The sequence below is a fragment of the Dermacentor variabilis genome, chromosome 9 (assembly GCF_050947875.1).
Source record: "Dermacentor variabilis isolate Ectoservices chromosome 9, ASM5094787v1, whole genome shotgun sequence".
NCBI lineage: Eukaryota > Metazoa > Arthropoda > Arachnida > Ixodida > Ixodidae > Dermacentor > Dermacentor variabilis.
In genome coordinates this window covers 147,260,995-147,275,640 of record NC_134576.1, presented here as the reverse complement: position 1 = coordinate 147,275,640, position 14,646 = coordinate 147,260,995, and the positions used below count along the sequence as shown (strand labels likewise).

The window sequence follows — 14,646 nt, the reverse complement described above, 5'->3', positions numbered from 1 at the left end:
CAGGAATATGGCTACTTCCACATAATTTACCAATAAATTCAGTATAAAAGGAAGAATAAAAGCTACCTACTTACCTTTTAATGAACAGGCGAGAGAGTTGACTGCACACACATGTTAAATTTATTAAGACGTCGTGATCCTCTCCTTCCCCTATTCAGTCCGAGTCGGAGAGCACGTACTCATCGCCGAGTGGAGACTCGTCGTCTTTGTCTGAGCTCCACAACATGTCTTCGTTCGCATCCAGTTCGTTGGAGATCCCCGTCTTCTTGAAACTTTTCCTGACGACATCATCGGAGATCTATCGCCGAGCTTCTACGATCCATCTGCACAAAATTTTCGTAGGCGGCCTCTTAATTTGGCCACCTGGAGTTAGTTGACGCTGTCCTCCAGCCATCCAGTTAGTGTAAAGCCTTCGAACGTTTTCCTTAAAAGGCTTATTTAAGGACACGTCGAAAGGTTGCAATACCGAAGTGAGGCCTCCTGGAATCACAGCAATATCCGTGCACAGCTCTAACAACTTCTCTCGTACACGTTCTACAAGGTGCCCGCGAAAACTGTCCAAAACGAGCATGGCCGGATACAACAGGCCGCCTGGCCACCGGCCCCAGAGGTCTTGACCCAGTCCACCATCAACTCCGCGGACATCCAATGTTTCTCCTGGACCCCCACATAGATGTCTCGAGGGAAATTTCCCTTTGGGAGCATCTTTCTCTTAAAAATAACATAAGTCGGTAGTTTGCGCCCATCCGCAGTCACTGCCAACGTCACAGTACATCTTTCTTTTTCCGCGCCAGATGTTCGAATAAGCACACTTCATGCACCTTTCTCCTCTACAGTTGTGTTTCTCGGCATGTCGAAACAGAGGTGGATCTGATCCGCATTCCCAATCTGGGACAAAATGAAGTTCTTTTGCTGCCAGAGCCGTATACCAAAACGGTGAAACTCCAGTACCTTTTCCTCGTATGCTGAGGGCAAGCGCTGGCACAACGTTGTACGCCATCTCAGGGTAAGACCATGGCGTCGCATGAAGCGCGTTGTACATTCGGAGCTTGCTTTGAAATCTTTCATTTCGATGCCCTGCGCTCAGGCAATTCTGCGTGCCTCAGTCTGCTCTATGTGACACTGCACAACCATCCTGTTGAAGGCCCCGTAAGTGTTGAACGAGTTGCTCTGACACTCGCGCACATAACACATGAATGCACTGACCGTCCGGGCGACGCAATTTCGCCACGAGTCACAACACACACACTCACTACGTGGTCTTGGGAGGCGAGACTCTCCGAACTGGACCTGGGAAGCCAACTGGCGACCCTCGACCAGGCCCGGCGAGCCGCGATCGCCAGTGGAGCCCTGTCAGAGGGAACCACCAAGGAATAAACCGCGCAACGGTTTCTGCAATAATAAAGTTTCTCCTCCTCCTCCTCCTTCCACTTACAGATACTTTCCGGACTTTGCACCGCAGAAGGCCTGTCACAACTTCTTGGTGGCCTGAAGTTTTTCTTGCTGACCTCGCCAGTAACAAATGCTTGTTTCTCCGACACTGAAATATCTGCTTGCAGCACGGTTCCCCTACTCGAGTGCATACTGCACAGCTTTCAGTTTGAATGGAGCCGTGTAGCTACTGTACTTCCCCATTGCAGAACATGCGACCACACGCACTGCATGCCGCTTGCAAAATGGGGAGATGTGGCTTTTTTTTCTTTTTTCTTTGCCTGTGTGGAGCATTGATGGCGATGACACTGTCGCTTCTGTCGAGTTGCCCGGCCTTTGAGAGTGGCCCAACTTTACGAGCTGCCTCAGCGAAGGTAGCGAAAAGCTTACATCCGCGCGGTGGTTTGGAGGGGGGGGGGGGGGGGGGTATCATTGATAGTTGATGGCAGAATATTTTTCGCTCGTTGATGGTTTTTATTTCTCTCTTTTTTAATTTCTACTGCCGCGTTAGGTCGTCGTGCTCACTGGCTTTGGGGAGGGGGGTATCGGTAGTTAACGATGGTTAACGGAAGAACTGGTTTTCACAATGTTGTATGTGCTGTGGGTCCTCAGCAGCTGCGATGGCAGCAGCAATAATGAGGACTAGTAGTATAGCAAATACGTTAATAAGCTTAGGTTGTGGAATGTGCGTGCGTGTATTTTTCACCCGAGATGGAGGGGGGGGGGCATCGGCTTTCAATTGTGTAAATGCGGTACTGATCACAGTGCCAAGTTCGGGGTGCGACTATTATGCATGGAAATAAAAAAAAATCTGATTTTCCGCGACCAAATTGGGGGTGCGCCTATTATGCGAGTAAATACGGTATGATAGCTCCGAGTGCAGACTGGTGAAAGGGCCAGGTAATTTATCAAGGTGCAGGCCCGTTATTACTTCCTTGAGTTCATTGTCATATTGTGTTTGTTCAGTTTTTGCTTAGTATGTTTGCTTATGATATTTGCAAGTATTTGTGTTGTATTTATCCTAATGTCTTCACCTTCGGTAGTTCGAATACTCTCTGGAGCTGCTATCCGGGACAAAGAATTGGCTAGTATCAGCCCTTTGCCGAGCAAGAAGTACAAGTCGCACTGAAATCGCATCAGTCGAAAAAGAATAAATCGCTGTAAACAAGGCGGCATTTCTGCGATGTCCTTCTTTGCGATCGCCAACAATGCTGATGTTCAGTTTCCACAGCCATCTTAGTGCCAACAATGAAGTCGCAAAAGATTTCACACCCAAAGGTGATCCCTAGCATCTCTCTTTCAATCTAGGCGCACCTTGTTTCAGTTTCCGCAAGTGCACGCGAACCTTGCGCCACCAGTTGCCAGCGTTTATCATGCCTTTGCAACTGTGCGGCTGCCAGAGCTGTGCTTGACGCATCTGTACTTATCTTGATTCCCCTTTGCGGGTTGAAGACTGCTGGAATGGGTGTTGTAGTCAAAAAGATACGCAGGTTTTCCCACTCTCCCATGAATGTAGTTCCACTTGAAGCATGTGTTCGGACAGAGACAAAGAATTCACGGTCAAAACAACACCAAGATGGCATGGGCAGGCCGCATGGTCCGAGAACGGCACATGTGCAAAGTTTGACTTCATTTGCATGCATTTGCATGCATTTTCAGCATTTGCATGCGTTTTGTAGGCCGCAGTGGCCTCAAAAGTATAGTTGTTTTTTTTTTTTTTACTTCACGGTCAAAACAACACCAAGATGGCATGGGCAGGCCGCATGGTCCGAGAACGGCACATGTGCGAAGTTTGACTTCATTTGCATGCATTTGCATGCATTTTCAGCATTTGCATGCGTTTTGTAGGCCGCAGTGGCCTCAAAAGTATAGTTGTTTTTTTTTACTTTGCGGTTGAATTAGGTGCTGATAATTACAAAATAAGGTAGTTTATGAGACATGCAACCGTGAGATTGTTTTTCAAAAAATCGACTTTTTCGTAATCTTTCGGTTTTCAAGGGCCACGTTCCCCCTTAAGTCCTTCCCTCGTGAGTACGTCTCCAAGAAACTTGACTTCTTGGGCACCAAAGATGCACTTTTCTTTGTTCTGAGGAAAACCAGCTTGTCGCCTTAAGCACTGCCCTTGAACAACTGTCATGTTGAGCCTTTGTGTTGCCTCAGACCAATACATAGCCTATGTATACTCTTAGGCCAGACAGTGTGTCCAGTGCTTGACTGATTTCCCTTTGAAATATCTCTGATGCAGAACTCATGCCAAACGGTAGTCTCGGGCACCTTTAACAGCCATACGGTGTACTGTGTGGGCAGCACACACGCCCATCTTCCCCCGCGCCGTCGCGTCGAGAGCCGGCATAGACAGGAGAGAGGCGCACTATGCCCTCTCCCGATTCTCCTTTGCTCTCACGACGCACGCGCGCCTTTCCGCCCCGACTCGCGGGCAGGTAGCTGACGGGCGAGGAGGACATTCCCCTCAGCCACGTAAAAAGGTACAAAACAGCGCGACCGAGGGAGACCCTCTCTCTCTGAGGCCGGACCCCTAACGTGCCAGACTGGAGTACCTGCCGCAACCCGTGAGCGACCACGTTGCCTGACTATCCCGGGCAACGAGGCCAGCCTCTTTATTACTATTACAGAGAGGACGTCTCTCTGTCAGCGTTCCTTATTGCCGGTAGCAATAAACGTTCTTACAGTTGACGCCGCTGGTTGCCTTATTCGTTCGAACCCGACTTAGCCGCGATTCCCGCACTACGGGTTGGGGAGTAACACAAAGCGACTGCGTGGGGCTAGATCCGGAGCTCGCCTTCAGCCCTAGCCGCACGCAGAGTGGAACCCCCACAACTGAAAGTACATATTTTGGACGACTGTTCGTCTAATGGTATCTGGTAAAATCCACGATTGGTGTCAAGTTTGCTGAAATAAGTATCGCCAGCCAACTCTCCCTCGATATCCTCTTTCATTTGTATGTCAAGGATTCATGCATATGTGGATGCCACCGCCTTTTCAACAATAACAAGCGGACTCACCCAGTCCACAGGCATCCTCCATATTCATTATGATGCACATGGCTTCCATGCGGAGCGCAGCCTGCCTTGCATGTGGAATATGTCTTGCAGGTACAGCTTCAGGCCTTGCTGTTTTCTTCAGCTATATAGAGTAATGTCCCTTGACGCATCCAAGACCCTTGAGCAAGTCTGGAAATTTCCCTGCAATGTGTTCCTTCAGATTTGGCTGACTTGAAATTGCGTGAGCGCAATATGGGACAACGAGACGCTCACATCTCGAAAGTCCCAACAGTGCCTACTTGCCCTTTTTTACGATAAAAAATTTGCTTGTACTTTTTTTATCACCAACCGAAATCGGTAAAGAGCCGGTCCCAAAGTACTCGGTGATATTTCCTTCGTAGCTCTTCAGCAGCATCTTGTTAGGGCATGTTTTCGTCGCATGGCCAAGTTTTTCAAACAGAACGCGGCAATAAATTTGCTCGAGTTCCAGTGTCAACTTTGAAGGTCACTGTCTGTCTTCCCACTTTAGCGTCAATTAACTAGTCATGTCCTATATCGTTTGCTACGCTGCTGATTCACATTGTGAATAATTTGACCTCGCTTTCTTGTTCAGATGCATCACTAAGACGGTCACCTGCCACTATGTTTTTGGTTTTGCAGCAAACAGCAAAATGATTTCGCTTTCTGTAACTTTTGCAGGCTTTTTTTCATGCTGGACATTGTTGCAAAATGTGCATTGACGTGCAGGATGTTCCAGAACGCGTCGTTCAAACGCGTTTGTGCTGCGCGCCTCTCATGCTCCTCAGAACGCGTTTCTCGACATCACGCAATTTCGCTCCTTGCTCTTTTTTATCCCAGACTTGCGTCTGACTTGCTTCAAGCTCATCACCCTTGCAAAAGTCTATTCCTATCTTTTGTTCAACACACAAGCTACATGTCTACTTTTATCTGAACATCTTGCAGCAATTTGTCAATCGGTCCCTCTTTCTGGATTTGGGAATGAAAGGTGCATCTTTCAAACGTCTTGTTGCGCTGCGGTGTGCAGCAGTCTGCGAAGTTCTGAACGATGGCATCTTAGTCCTCCTGTTGTGTTGACGTTAGGCGAAAGGTATTGAACATGTCGATGGCCTCTTGATTAGCCATGTGAAGAAACACGGCAGCCTTCTCCGCATTCGTGCATTCCTTGCTTGTTGCCTTTAAGTTAAGGGAGGAGGAAGGGAGCAGAACTAACTTTCTTGTTTTTTGACAGAAAGGGCTGAAATTTAGCACACACATTGCACATTGCAATAAATAGACAAATCTAAAATTTCATAAAGATATCTTGATTAGTATTTGTTTTATAAGAATTTGAGTTCCTTGCTTGTGGAAAGCCTGGCACAGTAACAAAACACGATAGGGAGCTGGGAATACTTCGCATGTTTGCCGAAATGTCTACTCTACACCAAGACAGTGTTTAATTTTTTTTAGTGCGGTAATAATTTTTTGCCTATCATAACATGCACATGACTGTGCTTCACTGCATGGAGCCATGTAGTTATTGTGAAATAATTAAATAATGGAAAGATAAAGAAACATTTCAAGACTGTCTTTAAGTACAGCACAGCTTATGGATCACAGCAAAAGAAACTGGACCAAAATCAGTCCAGCCATTGTGGTGCTACGCTTTCCACGAGCGAAGTGATCGACAAAAAAAACCTAATTGAGAAAACTGGCTGCAATGTTTTAAAAGCACTGCAGATTTATTAAAAAGCACCAGGGCTGTATTATTTTGAATCATTGCTGTCTGGCATTTTACACCTTTGCCTCTTTGTTTGGTGGGCTTTTGATGCCTTCTTCAGCCGTTCTTTATCCTTTTCTTGAACCCTCTGGATGGCAAGGGCACCAGGATGTACACCCAAGGTAGCACACATTTCCGAGTAAACTCTTTGGCTCCCTGAATTATATTTCATGACTGCCTCGTTTACTGCTGTCTGTACCGCAAAGCATAAGGTATGCTCTTGCTTTGACACTGTTGACCAAATAACTGAGTGCAAGCTTTCAGCTGCATTCTGGGTTCTTTCACCTTTGCAGTGCTTCAGCAACTGGACTTCTGTAAGACGTTGCTACAAAAGCAGCATGGCTTGGGTAACTCTGCTCATAAAATTGTATTTGTGAGCAGGCTGTGCTTCTTTTTTCGCTTCTGCTGCTCTCTGCTCACACCAGCTGAGAGGGCCGGGGGGGCACAGCTCATGGTGAGGGTCACTGTCAGTAGGTGTTACGTGACAATACGTGGCCATGACAGCTTTCTCCATTCCAGCAACATCGTTAGTGTTCTTGCTGATAGCCAGGCCATAGTAGTTGGTGAGCTTTTTTTATCAACTGTTGTGTGAGCCCACCTTTGCCACCCAGTGGTTTCCCCTTTCTTGGCCTTGCTCACAATGGAGCAAAGGCGAGTGCCCATTCTTTTTTTCACATGGTTTACACGGTCTTCTTTTGTGACTGCCAAAAAACCATATGGCTGCTCCTCTCGCAACCTGGAAAACATGGCCGTCTCCATCAGAGACGACTGCAGTGTATCGCAGGTCATTCTTGGCCATTGACCGGCCAAAAAGCTGCACTGCGGCCTCCACTTCCATTTGCCCAGAGCCAACTTCAGTGTTTTTTTTTACACCGATGCGGCTGCCTGCACGGAAAGTATGTAGGGTCACTCTCTACTGGGCCCAGGCTACACCCAAGACAGAAGTTTGACAGAACAACACTGTCCAGCACAAGCCCTGTGTGGAATTTTGTTATGCATCCAACCTCAATGTGGGAGCCATGACTGTGTGTCAGCCAAGGGCTATCATGAACAATGGTCCCAATTTTAGTGAAGCCAACCTACATCTCGCTGTACACCTTCTTCACAGCAGCTTCAGCATCCATAAAGATGTTGTTGGCAGCCTCCTCTGCAGCCTGCTTAAGGGGGGACGTGGCTTTGAAAATGAACTTCCTTATTTCTTCATGGATTTTGATGAAAATTGGCTCAAATGTTTAGAATGTCTCCCTGATGCTTCCATAAAAGTTTCAGAGTGATACCTTGAGAACATTTTTATTAAATTTGATTCAGCAGAATGTTTCAACCTTGAACTTTGTGAAGAGCGTGGGGAACTTAAAAAACGTGATAGAAGGCTTGTTAAGTACTGACTGCATAGCTAAATGCACGCTGAAGGTCGTGACATTCTTGCTTTTTTTTTTTTTTTTTTTCAACACAAATATTTTGGAGTGTCATTTTTTATGTTACCTTCATATCGAGCACATTTTCAGGGTGAACAAATAGCCACATCATAAATTTATAAAACGTCCAGGCCTAAAAGCAAGAATGTCACGACCTGCACTGTAGCCCAAGGAACAAGAAAAAAAGTCAGAATAGGCCAAACGGTAACAAAGAAATCGGCTCCGCAAACTGAGCAGAAAGGCAAAAGCAGTTTCTAGAAAAGGGCCTTCAAAGTTTTGGCTTGCCTCCACTCTACTAAAATGCACCAGGATTGTATTCCTTGGTGTCCTTAGCACAGCGGGGCTTCTTGGGCATGTGGCCTTTCATCTGATGTTTTTAGACGCCTTTTTTTTTTTTTTTTTTTCGTAGGGCATCCTTTTCTGCAGCTCTTTGAAGGGAATGCTTTCCTGGCTTCAAGCCAAGTGAGGCACGAAACTGTCTGTATGCACGAAGCGTTCCGGCGTTGTACTTGCAGACTGCCTCATTGACAGCTGTCTCCGCTGCGATCAATGAAGCATTTTGCTCTTTTGGTAGAATTGACCAAATGACAGAGTGGAGACTCTCGGCTGCATTCCGAGTCTTCTTGCCTTGGCAATGGCCGAGTAGCTGAGGATCCGAGAGGCGTTGATACACAGGCAGCAACGCAGCTGAAACGTGTTGCCAATTTGTACTTATGTTCTGGTGGAGCTTTTCCTTCAGCTTCTGCAGCCCGGTGTCTTCACCAGCTCAGGGGTCAGAGCTCATGATGAGGGCCTTTATCTGTTGAAGTGATATGATAGGTTGCCATTATGGCCCTTTGCATATCATATACTTCAATATTGTTACGTATGGCCATGCCATAATAATTGGTGAGCTTTTTGATTAGGTCTTGGGTCAGGCCATCCTTCCCTCCAATTGGTTTACTTCTGCTTTTTGAGACAAGTGTTCGCAGGGCTGTACCCATCCTCTTTTTCACGGGATTGGTACAGTCCTCTTTGTTGAATGTAATGAAGCCATGAGCCTTGTCTTCACAAAGGGCCTGGAAACTACGGCTATCCCCATCACAAACAATAGATGTGTAGCGGAGGTCATTCCTTTCCAGCGACCTTCTGAGCTAGATCAACGCTGCCTTGACCTCAATTCAGCTTGATTTTGCATCGGTGTTCTTTTGGCACACGTGATTCTCGTTCCATTCATTTTCGGCCCAAGCGTGCATCCATGGCATCTGTTCGAGAGCACAATGCAGTCAAGCACCAGACAAGTGTAAAATTCAATTATTGTGCCCACACCAATATGGGATGCATGACCACGTGTCATCCATGTCCCGTCATAGGCCACCGTCACATTTTTTGTAAATGTCAGGTCCATTTCGCTTTAAACTTTCCACACGTCTGCCACAGCATCAGAAAGAAGACTTGCCGCAGCCATCTCACCAGCGGGCCTCAATTTTGATTTCAGATGTCTTTCGAATGTCTTATAGTGCAAGCCTCTGTGTGAAACGTTCATTACTGACCAAAAGTCAATCAGTGCAGCTGCCCCTCTGTTGGGGTTTTAATTGCTTGCATTGCACGCATATTCACGTCAAAAGCCTTACCACCCTCTACTCGCGGTGATGACCATTCACTTGCAACAGTGCCGCAGGCATTGCCGGTCAGTGGCATTCGTCCAGCCAATCCATGCCTTGTTCCCAAATGAACAGTCAGTCCAGGCTGAGAGCATTCTTGGCACAAGGCATTCTTGTACAAAGCATTCAATGCTGTGACCTGCACAACCAAAAACTCATCCGCGAGCTCCACATCGGCACAACTTCCACTCTCACCTGTAAGCTTCATTTTTCTCTCGGTCGCCGAAACAGAACTGAGTGATGCTTGCATTGTCTCGGCTCGCCCACGAGAAGCTTCTATCGATATGTAGTGCGGTTCCAAGTGAGCCTGAATTGTACTGCCGAATCTCGACTGCATTTCTCCACACACAAGGTGCTTGATCGCGGGTCCAAGACGTCGGCGCACAAGATACGTCGGTGGCGGTCCGAAAAGTCTGCACGCGAGGTGCTTGGTTGCGGGTCTGAGGCATCCATACATTGAGGGAACTGCTGCATCGTGTCCACGATGTCCGCGCTGCACTGAACATCAGCAGAATCAGCACTGGAAACTGTTGACGACGCTTTACTTTTGGGCATCAGAGACTTGCACTTATGGCTGCCATATTGTTGCGAAGTTTTGTATTTCTTCTTGCGCCGTCGCCTATTCATGATCACAGCCGAGATCCAACGCGAAACTACGCCACGGAGCTTCGGAGCAGCTACCGAAACTATAGAGAGGCTCGTGATACGGGTGATGGAGAATGTAGCTGCTGCGGTAGCTGCGGGAAGAGCAGACGATGTGCGGCACTTCGCCCTCCGTTGCAAGGGGCAACCGTTCCGGAGACCAACGTGGCCGCGCACCGTTGTCACATGGCGCGCGCCACCAATCAGGAACCTCTGCGAGATGTCGAAACTTTTGCTTTTTCTGCGTTTGTTTTCGCTTGGAGGAGGCCGGGAAAACGTCCGATTTAAAGTTTAAGAAATGCTCTTTCTGTTGCGACCAAGATGGCGGCGCTCAGTTGCGCCGTTACGGAGATATCGTGGCTTGAAAAACACCGTCTTTTTGCGATTTCCACAAAACTTCTCGTCGCCGTGGCTGATACAGCAATTTTTTTAAACACTTCTAAGTGGTTTTCAGGGAAGATATTTTGGAATCAGGTAGAGAAAGGGTTATAAAAACTGAAAATGTGATTTTCGAAAAATCGATTTTTCGGTCATTTTTTGCAATACGAAAGCAGTGTCCCTCCTTAAGAAGCCCCTTGAAGTGGCCCTGGAATGCTTTGTGGTGTAAACCATGATGCGACACATTCATTGTGGCCCAGAAATCGTTCAGAGCTGTCTGCCCTTTCTCTATTGCTTGAACAGCTTGCATTGAGCGAATGTTCACCTCAAACACCCTTGCACTTCCTTTTGAGAGGACCATTGGGACTCAATAGGGCCACAAGTAGTGCATGGCAGCACCATTTGCACTGCCAGACCGAGCCTGGTATCGCAGTGTACACTCACATAACGGTGTTGGTATCTTGGGCACAGAGTTTTAGCAATGAGAGAGCTCATCACAGAAACCTGCACAATAATGAACTCGCTGTCGCAAGGGGCCGAAATTTGTTCTTGGCCTTGCTGGTCCATCAAACTGAACTTGTGCTCAGGTGTGGACACTGCGCAAAGATAGTCGCGAACACTGCATGTGTGCCCTTCTGCCGTCACCGCTGACACAAAATGCGGCTCGAGGTGCGTCTGAATCGTACTACGTTCAGGCGACGATCTGTCTGGTGAGCCTTGAGTCGCCATACTGTAGCTCGTCTACGGTTGGGCTCACTCGCAGGCTGCGTGTCCCTGTCACATGATGTGTCGGAAACAGGGTACACCGGTGAGCAAGCGAAGAAAAGCAAGAACAGACGAGAAACTGTTTCAAAGCGAGTGCAAATCTTGTCGTCTGTCCTCGAACTTTAGTGGCCCACTGATACTTTTTACATAACATATAATTGTACATGCAATAACAAGTTGTATGTGCATTCGGTGGCGTGAAAGACGAGTTAGGACTCCACGAACATCAGTAATTTTACGCGATATAAAGCTGTTTTCTGGCCCTGCGCACTGATAAATTTTTTTTGGGCGCTTTTTTTCCAGCAACCTGTTGCAGCCACATAACGAACTGAAAACATGCAACTTTCAGTGCTTAGTCACCTTTGTTTGTATCTGATAAAGTGGTTCCACAGGGTTCTTGGTGGGTTCTACACTATTCGCTGGTGGTTTAGTGCAGCAAAGTACTAAGGAGACTGGTCTTGCAGGGGAAGGCAGCTCGAAAGCGGCCTGCTGATGAAGACGAGTCTGGGGTCGAGTCCGAGGTAAATTTGGTGCACTGTTTTTTATCTTTGTCTTTTGTAATCTGCCTGCATTGGAACCTTCTCGCGTGTCAATTCTAGAGTGGTTAAACATTTAGTGTTGGTGGGATCACTCATTCGTCAAAGCGAGAATAAGTTAGCTGCTTTGAAAACAGCCCTGTGAGAGTTTGGTTTCCGCATTTTCTGCACGGGCCTGCTCTTTGAAGAGCTGGATCATTGCAGCAACAGTGAAAAAAAAAAACCTATTCTCACTGTTTTATAATGCTGTACTTCGTGAGTTTCCTCAACTTGTGCTTATCAATTGGAAATTGCCAATAGACTTCCGGGCAGCTAAATTACCCTAATGTATGTATGTAATGTTGTATGTATGTATGTAATTAGTTATTCGCTTGTGCCCTTTATGTTCTTGATAGTAATGCATGTTTTGCCGTATCTAGTTCAACTTAGCCACGGTCTTCTTATCGGTAAGAGTTGACTGGTGTAAGTGAACAAAGTACCTCTGGCCCAGTTAATTCCGCAGCATTCTTCACTACAGTGATAAAATCAGTCATTCACTTAGGCTTGTGTCTCCTTCTGCTGCAGTTGCATTTTTGACGTGTTGTGTTTATGACATTTTGCAGTGTGTAACTGGCCCAAGGCGAGCAGAAACTAGTAGCTGATGATGTTTTTGTTTTTATAGAATTCTGTGGAAAGTGAAGAGGAGGAGGAGGAGGAGGAAGAGAAGAAACCAGTCAAGAAGGCCAAGCCTTCAAAGAAAATCAGCACTCCTGCCAAGCGGAGGAAAGTAGCAAAGAAAGAGGAGTCTGACGAGGACGAGTCTGACAAGAAGGATGAGTCTGACGAGAAAGATGACTCTGATGAAAAGGATGAGGACGACAAAAAGGACAAATCAAATGAGAAGGACGAGTCTGATGAGAAAGAGGACTCCAACCAGAAGAATAGCGTGGACAAGGAAGACGAATCTGAGGAGGAGGCTGAGAAGAAAGCCGAACCACCAAAGAAGGCTGAGGCCCCAAAGAAGGCTGAGGCTGCGAAAAAGGCCGAGCCTGCTAAAAAGGCCGAGCCTGCTAAAAAGGCCGAGCCTGCTAAGAAGGCCGAGCCTGCTAAGAAGGCCGAGCCTGCCAAGAAGGTCGAGTCTTCAAAAAAGATGGAGCCCACTAAAAAGGCAGAGCCCATAAAGAAATCTGAGCCTGTAAAGAAGGCCACACCCGCCAAGAAGGGTAGGAAGAAGCAAGGTGAGCACTATTTTTACGTTTCGCTCCTTTGCGCTTTTTAGTTTTGTGTTCTCTTTTAGTTTCTCTGGTTTGACTGAGGTGAAAGTGAAACGACTCTAGAAGTGGCTCTAGTTTGTTGGTGTCCCCGTTGTCAGAATTTTTACAAGTAAGGTCTGTTTTTTCATATGGTCATCTGTTCACCAGGTTTGATTCCCAGCTCTCTTGGCCACATTTAATGCGGCCAGACAGTCTTGGATGGATTTCAATGCAGCTAGACAATGGATGGACACACAGTCTCGGGCATACATTTAGGTGCTCTGTAAGTCATAATTGATCTGGACTACCCCACCCACTCACAACATCGTCTCATAGCCTTTGTTTGGGACAATGAGCTGTACCAGATGACAAAGCTGAGAGTGGAATGGATAAGTACATGCCACACCTGCAATATTGGCAAATCAGTTTTGGGGAAGCCCTCTGTAGCTTTATGGTTCAGTACAGGGGATGATTCTCGATTTCGTGAACTAGGCAGGCTTTATGCCTACCTTTGAGTTATCAATTAATTTGGCCTTGCTCTGTGATTTGCTTACCTCCTGGTTAGCTTGGAGAGTAAAGCAACTATTCATGAAAGGCAGTCCCAGGACCTGTAGAAGTCTTTCTTCATAAGTGAATTTTCTTTTTGAAAATCCCCTGTGGATTTCTATTGCAGCTTCGTGCTACAGTCTTTTTCTTTCATGGTACCTACAATGTAATATGCACTTGTCAAATCTTTGGGGTGCATGAAAAAAAAGGAAAAAGATTTCTGCAGTAGACCTAACTTCAGGTCTTTCAGTGGTGGAACAGCTGTGCCAGTTGCACCAAACTACGCCGAGAGTGATCCTTTGCACCATCTTGCGCCAAAACGGTATGTTAGCGAAAAATTTTGCCAAGCCTGCGCATGCATAAAAGCAAAGCCCTCCTTTCGTCAATGCTTTGCAGCTAACAAAACTGAAATCAAAACCGAGAGCATGTTATCATTATCATCATAGAAGGAAGCAGAGACCCACCCAGTAGGAAACTCACGACCTCTTCAGTTTTCCACTTCTGCCTACCCGCGAGCTTCCAGGGCATGGAGGAAGGAAGATAGGAGGCACCATTACGTCACGCAGCCAGCCTTGGCATGCAAACACTTCGTGGAGCCCATACATTTCTAAGATCTTGATGAGGGCTGAGGATATTTAGAACTGAGGTTGAATGGCGCAAATAAAACAAGGACACAAGGAAACAAATACCACAGACAAACACTGACTGCCCACTGGAAGTTTATTTGAAATTCTCCAGCCATTTTATACCATTTACAGCATAGACATGCGTACACCAGTCACAAACACATCTGCAAAATCAGCTACTTCATAATCTTTCATGCAAAAAAGCTATTTAATTTTCCGACAAGGCAAGAAAGGGAGCACTTGCACATGTAGCTCCTTCCTTTCTAATGTAATAAGCCTATATTATCTCCCTTGCCCTCTTACCTTGTCCTTTCCCATGAATTTTGTTTTTTCAAATATGGGTGTGCAGGGATACTTGTTGCAATGTCCTGCTAAATGACTCGCATAGCCATTCTTTAGGTTACTGCTGTGCTGACGAGCTCTGTCATTGAAACACTGTCCTGTTTGCCCTATACAAGTTTTTCCACAGCTCAGCGGTATCTCATAGATAGTGTTTCGCCTGCAGTCCGTGAAACAAGATTTATGATTTTTGGTGCATTTTGGCGCCCTGTGCACCACAAATCATAAATCTCGTTTCACTGAATACAGGCGCAAAGTTATCTATCAGGTACCGCTGAGCTGTGGAAAAACTTGTATAGGGCAAACAGGACAGT

At 46.6% G+C, this 14,646-nt stretch overlaps 1 protein-coding gene across 4 annotated transcripts in view; it reads left to right on the top strand.

The window, feature by feature from the left end:
* The window catches only part of LOC142557795 (uncharacterized), a 148,917-nt gene that overhangs the window by 93,890 nt on the left and 40,381 nt on the right, over nucleotides 1–14,646 (top strand). For all 4 annotated transcript variants that reach the window (XM_075669917.1, XM_075669915.1, XM_075669914.1 and 1 more), the window contains exons 7-8: nucleotides 11,518–11,574; nucleotides 12,251–12,806. In XM_075669917.1, the coding sequence (XP_075526032.1) occupies nucleotides 11,518–11,574; nucleotides 12,251–12,806 (613 nt within the window). The remainder of the gene's footprint in view (nucleotides 1–11,517; nucleotides 11,575–12,250; nucleotides 12,807–14,646) is intronic.